This window comes from Dinoponera quadriceps, unplaced genomic scaffold (assembly GCF_001313825.1).
Source record: "Dinoponera quadriceps isolate SergipeBrazil2010 unplaced genomic scaffold, ASM131382v1 scaffold946, whole genome shotgun sequence".
In the NCBI taxonomy this organism is placed as follows: Eukaryota; Metazoa; Arthropoda; class Insecta; order Hymenoptera; family Formicidae; genus Dinoponera; species Dinoponera quadriceps.
This window is the reverse complement of record NW_014555069.1, coordinates 356,011-372,650: the sequence shown is the minus strand read 5'-3', so window position 1 is coordinate 372,650 and position 16,640 is coordinate 356,011. Positions and strand designations below refer to the sequence as shown.

General features: G+C 40.2%; 1 protein-coding gene across 3 annotated transcripts; it reads right to left on the bottom strand.

The window, feature by feature from the left end:
• Positions 1-905: 905 nt before the first annotated feature.
• On the bottom strand, positions 906-16,606 carry LOC106742972. Of its 3 annotated transcripts, none has more exons than XM_014616378.1 (5): positions 16,502-16,606; positions 13,673-14,128; positions 12,115-12,539; positions 6,335-6,589; positions 906-5,187 (listed from the first exon to the last, which is right to left on the bottom strand). In XM_014616378.1, the coding sequence occupies exons 2-4, from the start codon at positions 14,115-14,117 to the stop codon at positions 6,380-6,382; spliced, it is 1,080 nt and encodes a 359-aa protein (XP_014471864.1). In that variant the 5' UTR covers positions 14,118-14,128; positions 16,502-16,606; the 3' UTR covers positions 906-5,187; positions 6,335-6,379. The 3 variants fall into 3 exon arrangements, with proteins under 3 accessions (XP_014471864.1, XP_014471865.1, XP_014471863.1); XM_014616379.1 differs by having other exon boundaries at positions 6,353-6,589; XM_014616377.1 differs by having other exon boundaries at positions 906-6,589.
• Between the last annotated feature and the right edge of the window lie 34 nt (positions 16,607-16,640).

Below are 16,640 nucleotides of genomic sequence, written 5' to 3'. Positions count from 1 at the left end.
CTCTTTACCAAGAGACTGAAGATGCTGCTGCCATCTTCTGGTGGAAATAACCGTTCAGCTTTTCCGATTATTCATTCCACGATGGGATAGCCACAGTCGATCGGATCTCTCTCTTCTTTAGTTTCGTTCGCGCCTTCTCTCTTTAAAATCGCTCTTTAAAATATTAGCTTATGTTTCGAGAAAGGAAAGAGAGAAAAAACGAGCGGAATGTGGTAAATGAAAAACGTTTAATAAGCTTAGGTATTGAAGACCTCTTGAAAATCGATCGGGGAATGATGTGCAATTAAGAAAGATAGTTTGAGTAGATAGCGGTTGTCTGAAAAGTTAGGACACTGAAAATAGTGAAACAATCGGATGTTCCAATGCTGGAATTGGCACACAGAAAAAAATAGTCTTAAATCAACGATAGACATATAAGCAAGAATATTATAATATTCTTAGAAGATTTTTAATTTTGATTTGATATTGTTGAATGCAAATAATACTCGCATCAATATAAATTCAATCAAATCAAGACTAAAAATCTTCTAAAAAGATTATTATAATATTCTTGCTTATATATGAGAGTATATATCATTAATTTAAGACTAATTTTTTCCGTATACAAAATAGAAAGTTATCGATAATTGCGATAAAAAATTGGGATAATAATTAGAAGAGACTTAAGAAATGACATATATGTTAACCTCATTATCGAGGAACTTATCACTTCATTTTCTAGACCTTAATAACCAAGTTTCATGTTATATCGAGTATGACAAATGAAACATTTTAAGTTGGTTGTCATTTTAGAACAACCGAGTCAGAAAGTCTCAAGAAAATAAAAAAAGAAATGAGACAACGAGATAATAATTCTTTATGAAGCATTGAAGTGATGATCATTGAAGATTACAATTCAACGTAAATAGTGCGGCATTGTTTCTCAACATTTTATTCATTTGTATACATTTATAGGCCCTAATTAGGCGTGAGCTAGTCCATTCCCAACTTCAATTAACAATTCAATTTCAATAATAAACGGACCACGATCGGTAAGCCGCATCGTGATTGTCGTGACATACGTGTAGGATCGAGGCGTCCGACAGGATTATGACAGAGAGCGGTAACACGTGTGCGGCTTCAATGGATATGTGGTTAACCGCACTCTACGGTAAATCACATTGCTGTTTTCTTCGACAATTGCGAACGAAAGTCTACTTGGAACGTGCTATTGAGACATGTTTCAGTTGCTAAGTTGTATCTCGTCCGTTCAGATTTCTTCGTCGTCGTCGTTGTTGTTGCTGTTACATTATACTTGTTTCCGAATCGTATGTTTATAAAGTTAAATGCCAGTTAATCGATTATCGCAATCTACGTTAGCCACGTTGTGTCCTCGGCAGATACCTCGAGCCTACGCACATACAGTGTTAATAATATCTGTACACATAATTGTTTTGCCTACCTAAGCTAGCTAATGCAAATAGGCCGTGTAACGCGAATCTGGTGCGGATTATCGTCGATGATCCGACAACGCGCACTCTCATCCTCCATTTCGTAGCTAGGATGACCACCTCTCCAGAATTTTATCCTAAGTTTTCGGATTTTATCACTATTTTTTTCGGTTACGTAAATTACTTTTATATCTATAAACTAATACCAACTTATAATTATCGAAAATAATGAAAACAAAAAATGGAAACCGATAATAAGGTGTATAAAATCGGTATAAATTTACATTGACACAAAGATTAAAAATTTGTTTAGATTTAACTTTCAATTTTATTTCTTCTTGTCTGAACATTATTACTTATATTAAATAAAAAAATGTCAACAAGGTAAACTTTCTAAATTATATTTTTTACGTATTAATGTATTTTTTCCAACTTCCGAGTTACACACGAGGCAAAGGTTAACCTATTCGTAACCCGCAAACATGCAGACGTAGTCGCTCGATTAACGAGATTAGATCCCAAGAAACGAACGTTGTCGTATTGATTTCCTAATTCGCCATACACTGAATAGCGTCTCGGTCACGTAATATCGTTTTTTAAATTAGAAAAATATTTGTGTTCCTCTATAGGAAGTTATTCTCTTTTCCTCGAGTCAGTTCATCAATTTGTATGAGTAATAATCAATCAGAATTTCTTACATTTTAGCCGACAATAAACGCTACTTAGACGTCTTTTCATAATTTGAAAAATATTTTTTAAAAGTCGATTTCTTGTTTCCTCTCTATTTCTCTTATTTTTTAAATTAATATCGTTCATTTAAAACATTTCGTGCTATTTAACGCGTTGCACGGCCTCGATTTAAAATACACGTGTATATTATATACATTAGTCCATTATGGTTTCATTATATTTATAATTTGTATATATTTTTTATCTTGTATTTATTTATACATGTACGTGGAAGTCAAAAATTAATAAAGTTAAAAAAATATAATCTTCAAAATAGAAACTATAACCGTTCTTTCTCTTCAGCTACGGCGCTATTGTGTCACTTATGAGTTTCTTATTTCTTTCGAAAACGCATCGAACATTACTTTTTTTGTATATATGCTCTATCAGTGCATACTGTTGTTTATCGGCGCGGAGTCCTCGGTACGCTCGTTTCGCGAAAATCGCGCGTTTCTCGCGCCATTCTCGGGAGACGGCGAGGCGCTCGGAAAATTATCAATTGAGCGTCATTATCACTCATAAGTTTCCTAACGACTTTCCCGAAAATCGACCTATCACATTCAAGTAAATGCAAAATGACTGAAAACTGGTACAAGAAGAAGTGTTCTCGTTCCTATCCTGTGGTGAGTTTCCTGTCGTGGTTTCCTTTTTTCTCGCCTTAATCGCCCATTAGATATCTTATAAATAATTTCGCGAGTTATGAGCCTCTCGGAGTTCCTCCGGCGAATTTCGCGGTCGTAGATTCACGTAGATACCATAAAAGTTTAAGTTTAATACACAAAAAGTCACAAATGGTTAATTAGTATACGATTCGAATTTTATATCCTTAACTATCCCTTAAATATTCCGTACAGGTAGGTAACCCCCGGATTTCCCGCCTTCTTATTTATATTCGCAACACAATAAATCGCAATTGATGCACTTCTTTTCTTACGGGGAGGGTCGCTTAGTGTATCGAATCGATAATAATTCCTCGATATTCATTGTTAGTAACACTCTTGTCATTTAATTTTATGGAGAATACTTTAACATCTGTGCACAAACGTGCGGACACGGAACGGACAACCTTTATTCTTTCGAGGAAACAATTGACAACACAAATAGATTACAAAACTATAAGTTCATCCTCAACTTGCAAAGGTTTAACTTACAAATAAACAATTACTATTTACAAAAGTAATTAAAATATCAACCATGAGCAAGTTATATTTACACAAATAAATCAATTCGATCGAATACCGAGGAATATGTCATAAATACTTCGAGGTATATTTACGAGTAAAGACGATCGAAGAGAAAGTGAGAAGAGAGAGAAAGATATCGTAGTCGCACCTTAATTATGTACAATAATCAAGGATCACGTCTAGAATCTTATCACATTGAACTAAATGCAGGATCGAAATACACGTTATAGTAAAGTACTGTTTTGCTAATTGTAGCGTGATGTGAGAACGATTCGTCGTTACAAAATGTGTATACGCAACGTAAATGAGCATGACGATCGTGATAATACATCGTTTATTGTACTCGCGTTTCTGGTGAGCGTCCCTAAATAGATTTGTAACCGCTTCGCTCTTGTCGTTCATCAACGAATTGTGAGTTCCATTTTAAGAACGATGTGCGAATTGTATATATGTGTGTATGTTGTGTGTGTGTGTGTACATATGTGAGTGCGATACGCGTAAAATTACGTGTATTTCACATAGCTTAACTGTAAGATCACATAACTATGATTTTCCATCTTCGACTCTCGAAGATGTTGAATAAAATCCACGTAATGATATAGCTGTAAGTGCAATTGTTCATAAAATGTCTGTCAGTTCTTTTGAGGGTTTTCCCATCTAACTTTAACTTCTGCTGCTTAATTCATTGACGATAAAACAATTTCGATTTTTAACAGCAAGTTTTTTGAGACGTAATCATATTTCTAACATTTTGTAATTCACATGGCTGGCCGATTTCTTAAATGCATAGATAGACTATTTGGGATAAGTGATTCTTGACTGTTAATATCTAATCGCTTATCGATGCAACAGATACTTTAATTAATCAGCGACGCAATTGTGACTCGTAAAGAGTCTGGAAAATAACTTTAGTCGAGTGTCTCCGAGTGCACCGCGATGTTATTTCAAGTGAGTCGCGATTGTTCAAAATAACTAATGTGCGATATTGATTCTGTGGAATGTGGAAAGTCACGTTGAACACAGTAAAAATTATTCGCTGCAATGTAAAATTGATTTTGCAAACAGTAAACAGCTCACAAAGCTGGGCTCAACTTGTCATCTTTATTACGTGAGAAATATGAACTAAACGTAGAAAAAGTCCTAATCGCGAGGTCTGTCGCCACAACTTTATCTTGTGCGCGTCCTGTCTTAAATAAAATTCTAAACACTAATTTCTACAATCAGTTTTTCTCAAAAAAGAAATGTTAACATTTTCGCTCACTTCAAACATCATGTCCATAAATACGCAATTTTCCACTGACGATGCATGAACATACATGTGTGTAAATCCTTTCTCGTAATGGCATTAATAGATGTGACGCGCGTTTGTGTCGCCACAGCTTTGACAAAACAATCAATTACATAAAGTAATTCTGTCTCCGAACTTTTATATAAATTACTTTGTATTGTACTTTTAGCTGAACAACGCGCTTCGATGAAGATACCGATAATTGTGGACTTCGTTACCGCGCGGATAATTTGAATTAATTCAACGCGAGCTACATACGTGTATATTTTCTGATGCGATGTTGTAAAAAAAAGCGAATTTCGAAATATTTTGCAAAATATGATATTATATTTTACCGTGAGATAGAGATATCTTCGAGCGCTCCATGACGGAGCGGTGCGGATATCGATTCAACAGTATACCCGATAACATGCTCGTCAAACATTACTTTTAATTAAATATGGCTGGAAAGCTGGTCGTCCGTCGTAGCTGGCAGTACGGCTACTTTGTACGCAGGTAGAACTTGATTAGCGTCAGTAAGTCTGAAAGCGCGTTGCTGTTTCTTCGAGGTATCGTTCTAGAAATATATCGACGATGTATACATAATATCTTATCGTATATATCATAGAAAGTTTAGCAAATAGATGGCCGAATTAAGAAGACTTCTTTCGACATATCGCGAAATTGCGCTGTGTTCGCGAGGTCATAACTAATTAATCTTAAGGCGCGTCACTCGACTCCCGCGTAAAAACTTTCGAAAGAATCTCTCAAGGGGATAAAACTATTTGTTGCGTTTGCTGGAAGTTTCTCTAAATTTCTTTCTCTTTTTTGGGGAGGGAAAGGAAAGTCTGGATTTCCTTAACTTGCTGGTGAGGTACGCATTTTTCCTCCATATAATACGCAATTCGTCTTTACGTACACTGAAAAAAGGATTTGGTAACAATTACCAAACATTTAGTTAAATAGTTTCAACTAAATGATTTGGTTATAGTAACCAAATTATTTAGTAAAAACTAAATTTTAATTTAATTAAATATTTGCTAATTGTTATCAAATCTTTTTCTAGTGTATATACGTCATTCAGCCATTGCCGTTCGTCGTAGCTTCTTCAAATCCGCCGTCTCGATCGCGACTCGCACATTTACAACAAATAACGAAACTTCCTCTCAATTTTTCATTACAACATGTGTAATTTTATAGTTTCGTGCGACTTCGTCGGCAAAACATCATCGATATTTCGCTGGCGTCATCGTCGCCACAATAATCTAATCATCGAGCTGCATCATAATCGCTATAAACTTAAATGGTCCATCACCAATTTACTGTAATAAACTTGTAAATCGGACTCTTGAATAAAGACGCGTCGCTCAGAACAATTGTACCAGGGTGGTGATTCCGATCTCGCGAGAAAGAAACATCACTCGGAGATCCGTCGGGTTCGCCCGGGCAGATTTATCCTGAGATGCGACAACGATCACGAGCGCAATCACGGGAAACCAATTTCGCGTAGATCTTCAAAATCAGACTAATCGAGGAGTCCGTTATCCTACGATCCTTACGTATGCTCTGTAATTAACTCCACCGGCGAAACAAAAAGTTCCTCTTACATTTCGCTCGCGTATTCGACCTTCGACTCTTCGATGTGGAAGACCCTAAACCTAACTGGTGTGTGTGTGTGTGTGTGTGTGTGTGTGTGTGTGTGGTAAAAATATGCAAGTCCTTACACGCGCGCGCTTACATACGGGTGCAGTATTTCCTCGTCGTCAGGCTTACTCCTTTTCCTCGGTCTCCTGACTCTCTGCGCCTAACAGGGTCGACTTGTCTTCCTCGTGTTCCTCGACTTCCGGTTCCTCGATGTTCGGTCGCTGACGTCTCAACGCCTTGCGTTGCATGTACCACATCAGCAAGATAATAGCACTCGACAAAACGGCCATTCCCGTGCCCAGGACGTAGAGCAACACCGGCATTTGTATCGGGCCCTGTAATTCGACAAAGCGTTGACACGTCGCACGATAAAGTTTTTCATATCATAAACATTTTTACGAGATATCTTTTATATATAATCTCTATAATATTAAATATAACCATAATTAAACATCTTTAACAATTCAACTTTCAAACGATTTAACCATGTATCAATATATATTTCTGTCTTATCTCAAAATAGTTTTCTTTCTTCCTTGTTTCTATATGAAAAAGACGTTTCACTTCACAGCTAATTGAATTAATTAAACGGTGCGTGATTAATTCCTAATAGAACAATATCAATTTCTATGTTGATAATTTAAATAAAATTTTTTTTATTATAGTATGCGGGCTCTGTGCGGGAGTTCTTGTGAAATTTTACAGCGTGTCCTCCTTCGTGGGGGGCTAATCTAATATGAAGCGAGCTATTCGTTTAACGACGATAACTCGAATGGTAATATTGGGGGACGGAGAGATTTTGTTTATATTACGTGACGATGCAGGCGAAAACAATTGTACGGACCTACACGTCATCGAAAAAACAAACGGCTCGCTTCGACGTTCATCAATCGTCCACTCGGAAAGTTTTTATCGTGCTTCCCCACGTCCATTCCGTGTTATCGTTTATATAGTTTAAATAAAATTTTTTTTTTTATAAACAGATGTTCTTTCTGCCGGAACAGCAGTCAAGGAAGAACGGAAAAATGTCTATTTAAAGATGTAAACTGGGTCAGCTAAGTCGTATCATACTTTACTTCGCTCGAACTGGGTCGCATGTTTTAGGCGTCCTTCAGATCCCGCCGACTTGGAGAAATCGCCGTTACCCTCGGACGGAATTTCCCGGATTACCTCCTGTCTCCGTGCGATCTTTCTCGCGAATATCGTCGTGTGTAAATAAGCACACGTCGTGCGATTGATTGCGCGTCGACCGCTTTAATTTCCAGTCGTTAGGTCAAACGTCGGCGTACGACTTCGCGTGACCACCACAATACGTTTCCTTCGGGCTCTTGTTGGTCATCGGCACAATAACCTGCTTGAAATTCTGATTTGAGCATCGGGTAATGCACGGAATTCACGATAGTGTACCGTTTAATACCATCGGGTCTCCGTATGAACGTCTATTTGCATTCGTCCTTCGTGGAATTCGTCTTAATATTTCGATTATGACGTGTGGGCATGTAATGATCTATTATATATTATTCGAATCTTGAATAAAATATACTTTTCGGTACGAAATTGGACTCTAGCTATTATGATCCCCGAAACGTAATGCGAATTAAAAGTAAATTTGCATGAGCGATTCGATAAACAAAAGGCACGGGTGAATGCTATTTCACGGAAAATTCTCGAGAAATAGATTTCTATCGAGCTGTTCGATGCAACGAGCGACGGGTGCTATTGAACGACTGATATTCATACAAATATTAGAGTACCTTGGTAGAAAAGTATACAATTTTCCTAGATACCCACCTAGTTACTGTCTAATATTAATGCATTTTCATTAATTAATGTAACAAGAAATGGACCAGAACTTGATGAAGTTTTATTCAGGAATACTTCTAAAGCAAAACTGTCTATTTTATGAGCAGCAAATTTGCTTATTAATCAATTGAATCATTTTTTTGTTCATTCAACGTTTTATTTTCGTTCAGTAAAATAGTTCCAAATTTGCGCATCTTTTGTGCACAGTAACTGCAGGAAAATCATTATCTTGATTGAGATTCCAAGTAGTTTTACTCAATTATCAGACAGGAGTTAATAAATTCCTGTCCAATAACTGCTCTAAAAATGCATGAAATTTCTACCAGGGTATTATTAGTAGTGCTGCGAATTTCGACTATCCGGATATCCAAGTCTTTCAGTAACTGCGTATACGGCTAATTTCAGACATCATTATTATCTGTTATCGTTAGAAAAATCAATAATTTGTAACATCTGAAATTAGTTGTTATATTCAGTTACTGAAAAACTCAGGTATCCGGCCAATCGAAATTGACAGTACTAACTATTAGTATTATTAGAGTAATTTTGATATTAATTGAATGTATAACAAAGACGAATTCTACTCATCACGTTATTCGAATGCTTTCCCATCTCGTCTCACAAAATCGAGCAACCCGATGAATATTCATCGTTTTTCAACACTCATCAAATCACAGATTCTCTTCGAAAACGCCTTTGTGATTTTCATTTAATGACGTCCGTGTATGATCTCGTGATAATCCGCGCTGTTCCTTATCCGCGGAGAAATGAATATTCATCGGAAAATGTTGTTGCTACTCTTTGTCCTTCTCCTTGACCCCGGCTGCTGCTTAATATGCAAAACGCAGACCGGCAGACGCCGTTCCGGATCCGATGTATTTACGTGTAACGACCGCAGCGTTATAATACCACGCGCGCGTTAAACGAGAGAGCACAGGTAAATATATGAATTAGCAGGTACTCAAGATCTTATTAATCCTCCGATGCACCGGGCACCGGGGCACGGTATTTTCAATTCTACGATGAATTAAACATCCCACCCGCCGAGAGGCATTCTGACGGGGAGGGGGGGGGGAGGAGTTGGGCTGGTGTATGTTGTAGAGTACATTACTTCGTTGTGCACAATTTATGAAAATTGGATAAAGTGAGACGACTGTTTGCGGCGAGCGGTTGTTAGCCCGATGAATCCGCTTGAATTTATAACGGCGCTAAAAAGCCCCTGGAACGGATATGAACGGAAAGTGCGCGAACGGGCGGTGAAAATGTTTAGCGAAAATAGGTTTAGGCATCGCGAGATGTTCTAGAAATTATATTAGGTTGGTGCAAATGAAATGTCCGTTTTCAGTGTTTTGAATTTCCCACCCCTATAGATTACTTTTCTTTCATACAGAGGACGGTGTATATATATTGTGTGAAAAGTACACGATCCACATGTGATTTAGCGCACATAATTTTATTTCTATATTGTACCGTTAGTCATAGAAGTTTGCATTAACGCTGTGATGGAAAATAGAGAAATTCGTATAATTTACTTATACGAGTTCAAACTTGGTCATACTGCAGCCGAGGCAACGCGTAACATTCATACTGCATTTGGTGAAGGTACTGTAAGTGAGAGAACGACGAGACGTTGATTTGAAAAATTTCGTTCTGGGGACACAAACCTCGACAATTTGTCTCGCGGACACGCATCTTCCGTCATTGATGACGTTGTTTTGAAGGAGATGATTGAAACAGATCCAGGGTTAACAGTCTGAAAGACTGTCAAAAGATTCGAAGTTGATCATTCAACTGCCGTCCGATATTTAAACAATTTGGGAAAAGTGAAACAGTTGGATAAATGGGTCCCCCATGAAATCATAGAGAGAGACACATTGAGACGTTAGGAGATCTGCATTTCTTTGCGGTTGCGACAGAATACAGATGGAATTTTACACAGGATTGTGACTTGTGATGAAAAATGAATTTTGTACGACAACCACTGACGTTCTGCGCAGTGGTTAGATGCGAACGATGCTCCAAAATACATTCCAAAATTGAATCTTCACTCTAAGAAAATGATGGTATCTGTATGGTGGTCTAGCAAAGGTATCGTTCATTGTGCATTTGTCAAACAAAGTGAGGTTAAAAATTCTGATAAGTACTGTCAGGAAATTGCCACTATGCACCAAAAACTGTGCGCTCCACAGCCAGCATTGGTCAACAGATACGGCATGTTGCTGTTGCACGATAACGCTAAACCACACATTGCAAACCAAATCGGTTAAAAACTCGCCGAGTGAACATTGGAGTTCTCCTTCACCCTCCCTATTCTCTAAACCACATCTCACCAACAGATTATCATCTTTTCAAGCATCTGGATGCGTTTTTGGCGGGCAAAAATTTCAATGAAGAAAGAAGTGTGAAAAATGCATTTAAGGAGTTTATCAATTCACGCTCTCTAGATTTTTTTAGAAAGTGTATTGATGCATTTGGATCACGTTGGCAGAAGTGTATTGAAGTAGGTGGAAGCTATTTTGATTAGTTATGTAAGTTTTACATTTGAAAAATACAAGTTTCAACTTTATATTTATAAACGGCCATTTCATTTGCACCAATATTTCGCAGTCGATAAATCTTCAGCCAACGCAGGAACAACGTGGCACTTTGTTCGCGTCAGAGAAATTTTATCTCCGCTCGCGCGGAGAATACGTTCTTTCGGGCGAACTTCTAATTTTTAACGCGGCCCTCTCTCTTGCAATAAACTCGATTCGGTAAATAAATCTCGAGAAGGCGATCCGAACTTTTTCGCAGGCGCGAAAAAATTTCGAAGCACGCTCACCGTGGAATTTACGATTGTTCCGTTTTTCCGTCTTTTTTCTTAATGACGTACGTGCAGTTTCCACAAAAGCTCCAGATGCAGTGCAAGCATTCTTGGTGGCAACGGGTAAGCATTATCGGCTTAAGAGAGAGAACACGCGGCTTTTATATCGATTGGCTGGCTAGCTCGGTGTTTTAAAAAGGTCCTCTCTTTCTCGTCGATTCATTTGCGTGGAAAATCTTCTTTTCGCTGTGCGAGACGAATACGACGAGAAAACGATATGCAGGTTTTTCTCTTATTATATCTCACACACACATATAATATATACGATAAGGCACGCACAGATGTCGTGAGATATTTCGCAGAAATTGTTACACGTAACGTCATGCCCTGCAATTCTTGGGGAAGGAAATAAAAATACGTGTCCGCCGTCCCAGTGGAGAACGTGCGGGAAAAATAAAAGCTCCCAGCGATTCCTCGTCTGCTTTTAGATTCACGAACATGTTCTGCCTATCGATCGGACAGAGTGCTTCAGTTTAGATGTCTTTGGTGCAACGCGATCAATATTTATGCAGGACGCAAAATTTCGATTCTGAGGGTCAGGCGGCCGGCACATTCGGAACATGTGAGAGGAATGTGTGCGAAAGCGATGTGATATATATTCTGCGGATCAACTCTCGCGGATATAGAATTACCCGGTAATGTCCTATAAAATGCTACAACGGCGGGATGAGTTTCTCGGAGCGCCTGATAAATCTGACATCATCACGTCGAAATGAAAGAAACGTCGAAACTGTATTTCTCCAGCGGGAAATAAGCTAGAAAATTACGTTTTTCGGCGCTCGGCTAAAGAATAACGGACTTCCGAGATATTTTTATTCGGAACAAAAGGTGAACAGGGATTAAAGGAATGAAGAACGTCGAGTCAGCACAACAGCCATAGGATCTTATCGGAACGGAACGAAAGCAACCGACGATGAGTGCGACGTTAGGGAAAGAGCGTTGTCCAAGCAGGGAGACTTATCCGCGAAAGGCGATACCCCGAAACGCAATTCCGTTGGAGTGAATCAAGAGGCGCGCGTGAGAAACACCTGGAACTCTGGTGAATATTCGCGCGAGCGATTCGCCGCGCGGCCGATCGATTTGCTCCGTCGAAATGCAGGATGCTTCCGGCCTGCAAATGCCTCTACAACCACCCCCGGCGAACATAATTCCACGAGAACATAGAACGTTTGATCGGAAAATAGGAGCACTCACCTTCCACTGGAAGTCGGCCGAGGGATCGCTGAAGAACCACTTCTGGGGCCAGGGCTTTATCGTGCCCTCCGGCGTTTTGAATATCAGGCCCTCGAGGCTCAAGCCGTGTGCGAGAACGCTGGTGGTGATGTTGCCTTTCTTGTACGACGCTATGCCCGCCTTCATGTACATCTGCGGTATGGTCTCGTTCTCTCGCAGCTTCAGGGTCACTCGCGGCATCTTCGGCTTCCTGGGAGTGCTCGAGGCCGTAGTGCTCTCCGTCATGCCGCCCGAGGACACCCTCGAGATCATCGGGAATGCCGAGGAAGAGGCGCTCGTCGTCGTCGCAGACGGCGACGGCGAAGCGGAGGTCGTTGCCGATTGGCGAACACTCGTCGACGTTTCCGACGTGCTCGGGGAACGTTGCGTATTGGTTTCCGGTATGTCTGAAGACACAACGACGAATTCTACGAAAAGTGTTCAACGAAGATCGGACTACGAAAGTGTATGTTGGAAAAAAGATTTGGTAACAATTATCAAGATTTAGTTAAATCATTTCAACTAAATTGTTCGATTACTGCGATCAAATTATTTAATATATGTACTGTACTGTAGTACCGTGTGAGTATATTATATATAATGTATAGTACTAAATAATTTGGTTACAGTAACCGAACAATTTACTTGAGACTGTTTAACCAATCTTGGTAGTTGTTAGCAAATTCTAGTTTTCGGTGTAAAAGAAAAGATTGTACGGACGAGAGATTGTTCGAGGAGGTTTCGGAAAAAATAATTATCTTTTAAAGAAAATGGATAAAGAATGTGCACTTGACGTCTACTCTATTATGTCTACATGCGATACTATGTCTCTTGATCGATACTTAGGAGATTTCGGTTAATTGTTCCAAAAACAACGCTGTGAGTGATAGTCGGTAACAAATATCAGACATTAATATCGTGGAATCTAATTTCTAAACATAAAATTGCATTATTTCGTATTAGATCACAATTGAAAACCGATTCTATGCAAACACTTATATCTTGAAGTTGAATTTAGTGGAAGTTTATTTACAAAGAAAGTCCTTGAACTGATGCATATATGTATACCTCTGCAAATAAATTCGAAGTTTACTGATATCTATTATTGTTGTCGCAATCATAACATGGAGCGAAAAATGCTGAAGAGTTCACTGCTATTCTTTCAATTTATGTAAAACTAGAATTTATTTTAAGCCCTGAGCCCATTTGCATGTTCCATCTCGCGTCTAAACGAGAGGAAATTAAATCTCGCGCTCGATCGCGTAATACTCTAGCCTCGATTTCAGCGAACCAATTGGAAAAAATTTCCGAACAAGTGGAATATTATTTTAGTCGATAATACAATTACACAGCATCGAAAATGGACTATTCTTCGATATTTTAGCGATAAGACGATGATAACCGAGAGCTTCGTGCGAACTTCCATCGACCGACGTGTCCGACTTCGCGTTCGATTCCATTTCGCCGGGTGAAATATTTCGATTTTACTAATTATACTCGTAGCTTTGCTCGTCGGCCAAATTCGAACGAAATGATATACCTGCTAACGTGGCGTCGTCGACCACCGCTTCCTCTTCTTCCCCCCGGAGAATCCCACCGAAAGAGGTCGTAGTGTCCTCGAGGTCTTTCCTCTTGGTGACCTCGGTGATCAACACCGTAGTCGTAGTCGGGGTTCTGCCTCTATCCTTGTTATTCGCCACGGTTTCCTTCGATTGGACGTTTTTCGACGTGTTCCTGACCGGCTCGACCCGACTCATCGCCAGCGTCGTGCCGGCAAAAAGGTTGTGATCGTTCTGATGCATCAGAAACGGCGTGGCCACGCAGGACATCGTGATCAGCACCATCAGGGCGCCTATCGCGTACTTGATAATCCGCAGCTGAGTCTTACCGGAGGTCTGCGGGAATCCACCCGACGGGAACTGATCCGTCTGCGGCAGTATCGTGTACTGCAGACTGGCGTCGCCTTTCCGCACCGTTTTGTACATAATTATTCAACCTGTCGGGATAGATCTTGTTAGAGACGCTCGGAGGAGATGCTGCGACCGTGCCGGAAATATATGATTCTGTCACCAGCCGGAGCGTCTCCTCGTATTTATTTTCGCGAACTCGACTATTCAGCGTAGGATTCCGCGCCCGCACGACTACCACTACCGTCGCCGTCGTGGTTGAAACGTCCGGTTTTATTTTAATTGAAGAATAACAGCGGGTAACAATGAGACGGCGATTTATAGCGTTTTAATTGAATTTACATACCGGTATCGAGAGGCGGGAATTTTAATCAAACGTAAATTTATACAGCGTACTATTATTGTAAATAAAAAAGGACACATTCTACGCTCGATATCGCATTCTTGTCCGGCATTTCGTTTGAGAACAAGCAGCCGTACGTCAAACGTATTGAAATTTCAAATAAATAATACCGAGTGCCAATTGATCCCGCAGTGATTCCGTTCAGTGGCGGTCTCTTGCATAATAAATTGCAATTTCGCGCGCGGTAACTGTAACAAAGTTATCGCGCTTCTATTTTTCGTATAACGAGCAGCGTGTGTGTGTGTGTGTGTGTGTGTATTCGATATTATCTGCTTATTTCGCGATTATCTGCACTCGGCGGTCTATTTCGGCGGGGCAATATTTCTGGCGTTAATTGTCTTCTTTAAAGGATCGGTCAGGAAACACGCGGACGTAACGCGAAGATAGAGATTTCGCCGGGACAGATACAGAAGTACGTGACGCGAGGTGATTCGTCTCTCGCCAAATCGCCGCGGTGCAGCCTAGCATCGCGTTTCGTACATAATTACTCAAGCTGTCAGAAAGAATCTCGTTAGACTGGAGCGAAGGGTAGGCGATGAAGTGGTCGACTACGTTCGCACGAACGAACGAACGGTCGGCCGCCAAAGTTGGCGATATTCAAATAACTATTTTTCTCCCCGTTTTCTTCCTCGCCTCTTTTCGCCGTTTTTCGCGAGAAAGCTGTTTGCGAGATAAGAATATTTAATTAGCTTTCGCTGGGCCAGAACTTTCTGAAAACAGTGAAGAGTTAATAAATATATTAAAAACTTTAATTAAGGTAAGTTACAGGGCGACATTTTTCTGTGCAAACATTTTCTCGCAAAGGGACAAGTAGCTGCATTAAATATGTATGTCACGAAGAAAGAAAAGGTATCATGGAGAAATTATAGGACATTCGCAGCAGCACATCTTCGCATTCCTCGTTGAACGTAGCTTTGGAAGAATTTTGCGCGACGAATTGCAAAAATTGCGTAGAGAGTCATTGAGAGTTTCCGGTACGACAAAAAAAAAATCTAAAATTAAATGTCAGAAATCAAATTGGCTTTCTTTGCTCGCGCGGGCAGTTTTTAAATTTTGCTTATTAAATACTCGTTGCACTCATTGCACGTGTCAAAAGGTTTCGCGGGTTTTGACTTTGCGACAAACTCGACGTGTCGTTTATAAGCTTCAATCGCGCAACAACGTTTAATTAAGACATAAATAAAGTGGTGGCGGAAGCGGAGAGTATCGGAATTGTTCCCTGCAAAAAGCGCCGGGGTGACATTTAAAAGCCGCGTTGTTCGACGCGTGTCAACAAGTTCGGAGACGGGGGAGGGTAAAACTGAAATATCCACGATTAATATACTTGACTCGACCTAACGATCGCGCGACATGCATAGTCAAGAATAAATCGACGATCAAACGTGAGTCTTGGCGCAGTTAAACAAACGCAAAGACGAAATAATTTTCGTCGCGAAATCCTCGATTGCTCAATACCAAAAGCAAAAAGAGACGATTCGCGAAACGACCAAGAGACACGTAGACATAAATTTATAAGTAAATATGCTCACTGTTCTCGCAATTTTCTCATAGCACTTCACACACACACACACACACGCACGCGCGCGCGCGCACTGAAAATCTGCCTACAATCAAATTGTCTGGCGAAAATAAACGCATCGTCAATCGACGTCGACGACGCTATCGACATTACGATAAAATATACGTTTGGCGAATGAACGTGACGCGCCGGAAATTAGAGGCAAAGCGGTCAATTACCTCTACTTAATCGGTGTCACGACACCGACAGCTCGTTCGAAAAATTATCGAGGAAATTATCAGAGAAAAAATTATCGACGAGAAGAAAATCGAATGTCCCGAGGATTTTTAACGAGCGAATCAGCGGATTTTCGCCAGCAACGCTGCGTGCCGAGTCGTGAAGCGCGAACAACCCCGATAGAACGTCAATAGTCCTTTCGCGAAAACAGATAAATTATTCTCGACGTGTTCGTCTTTTTAGTCGCATAGCGGGCTGCTTCTCATGCGATCGACGAAAGGAGAAACAGCCTGTGAGGACGCGAACACGAATCGGCGTACTCACGATATGTGAACGATAGTCGAGGATTTCCCCGTCGCTTTTCCCTGCCGGTCTGGTGTGTCGGCGCGTACACGACGATCCGGAACAGGCGAGAACCTCGCCTGTAAGGGAAACTCAGCTGGAAAATGCGCAGATGCGGCCC

What these genes read in the sequence shown, in the direction of transcription:
- LOC106742972 (XM_014616377.1), bottom strand. Translation starts at nt 14,117, where the DNA reads ATGTACAAAACGGTGCGGAAAGGCGACGCCAGTCTGCAGTACACGATA. An exon ending in CGACGACGCCACGTTAGCAG is followed by an intron (nt 12,540 to 13,672) that starts GTATATCATTTC and finishes TTGTGTCTTCAG; the next exon opens with ACATACCGGAAACCAATACG. An exon ending in CGGCCGACTTCCAGTGGAAG is followed by an intron (nt 6,590 to 12,114) that starts GTGAGTGCTCCT and finishes GTCGAATTACAG; the next exon opens with GGCCCGATACAAATGCCGGT.